Consider the following 1385-nt stretch of genomic DNA (forward strand, 5'->3'; position numbering starts at 1 on the left):
TTAACGTTTAACACCGCTGAATCTACAGTGATTTCTATTTCAGCAGTCTTAAGTAAATGTCATGATCTGCAAATGCAACCCATCTACCCACTGCTTCTACACAACACAACAGACAATGTAAGCAAGTCCCACTCTTATGAGCCAGCTTTTCATTGACTCGTTCAAAAAGACTCACAATTCAGTCTTGAACTCACAAGTTCTCAATTGGAATTGACTCAACAAATTGCAGTTGTTCTTGACTTAAGTTGCAGTCTTGTTAGGGAAATTTCAGCAAAACTTAGCCTGAAAATGTTCCATTGTCTATTGTTAATAATGTAGCAATGCATGAAGCACAGCTCACACAGAAGCCACTTCAATCCAAACAGCTTTCTGTTGGTCAACACAGCGAATCCACATGACCAACTTAAACGTGGGGAAATCTGTGTGAGAAATATTTCACCTTCACTCGAAACTCCTACTGAAACTGCTGGATTTTGCTGCAAAAATAAATTGCTCAAACCGAGACCCTTGTTATAATGAATTTATGGTTCATGAGGCTGTTCTTAGACACACACAAATTCTGAGCACATTTTTGTTTTCAGTGATATCTCAATGGGAAAAAGAAACCTGTTGGGTGCTAACTTACCTTGTCCACATGGATGTAATAAAAGTGGTCTTTGTGATAGATGGCTTTGAGGAGACGTTTCAACTGTAGGACTGCTCGTCCATGAACCACCAGCATGAAGACCACCCTGACTGGGTTCTCCACCTTGGAGAGGTCAGTATCAGTGAAACCTGCATGCTGGACCGCACTGGAGATCACTAAAGATGGACAGGGAGAAAACCAACAAATTCTGCATGTCAAATTTTAAGCATGACTGGATGTGGATATAATGATTGAAGGAATGCAGTTACCATGCTGTGGGCAAAACTGAGGCAGAGACTGAGGCATGAGCTGTCCCGCTTGGTGCTGGCACACGATGTTGGCAATCTCCTGTCTGCACTGCCGTGAACCCGCACGGTGGAGGGCAGACAGGGCATCCTTGCCCGAGATCTCACATTTGGGCACAAAGTCACTGCTCGGGACTTGAGGAGCACCCTCAACGCTGCCCGGCTCTCCTGGTGCTGCTAGATGGATTTTGGCCATTTCCCCTGCCCGCGTCTCGCTGAAGTTACGGCTGCTCGAGGGATCATAATGGGCGGCCACTCCATCTTCCGGTCCGCCCAGACTCTTGTCCTTAAAAGAGGTCTTGTTTCTCCGTCTAGACCCCCTTTTGATGATGGTGGTGACGGCGGGCTGGTCCTGGCGCTGCCTCGACTGGCCGTGGTTCGCCCCCGACAGGGCGTTTTGCCTCTCAAAGGCCACAGGGTCCATCTTCTGCTCCTGTCCATTGTGGTCGGGCAAC

At 47.4% G+C, this 1385-nt stretch overlaps 1 protein-coding gene across 1 annotated transcript; it reads right to left on the reverse strand.

Annotated features, from left to right (window-relative positions):
* Positions 1–360: 360 nt before the first annotated feature.
* On the reverse strand, positions 361–1379 carry LOC107577927 (xylosyltransferase 2-like). Its single transcript, XM_016263950.1, has 2 exons — positions 895–1379; positions 361–801 (listed from the first exon to the last, which is right to left on the reverse strand). The coding sequence occupies exons 1-2, from the start codon at positions 1352–1354 to the stop codon at positions 617–619; spliced, it is 645 nt and encodes a 214-aa protein (XP_016119436.1). The 5' UTR covers positions 1355–1379; the 3' UTR covers positions 361–616.
* Positions 1380–1385: the final 6 nt, after the last annotated feature.

The sequence above is a fragment of the Sinocyclocheilus grahami genome, unplaced genomic scaffold (assembly GCF_001515645.1).
Source record: "Sinocyclocheilus grahami isolate Dianchi unplaced genomic scaffold, SAMN03320097.WGS_v1.1 scaffold7790.1, whole genome shotgun sequence".
Lineage (NCBI taxonomy): Eukaryota > Metazoa > Chordata > Actinopteri > Cypriniformes > Cyprinidae > Sinocyclocheilus > Sinocyclocheilus grahami.

Excerpts from the sequence above, each read along its gene's own strand:
- LOC107577927 (XM_016263950.1), bottom strand. The coding sequence starts at position 1,354 with ATGGACCCTGTGGCCTTTGAGAGGCAAAACGCCCTGTCGGGGGCGAAC. Across the intron at positions 802-894 it reads TCAGTTTTGCCCACAGCATG|TGATCTCCAGTGCGGTCCAG; the intron begins GTAACTGCATTC and ends GTCCATCTTTAG.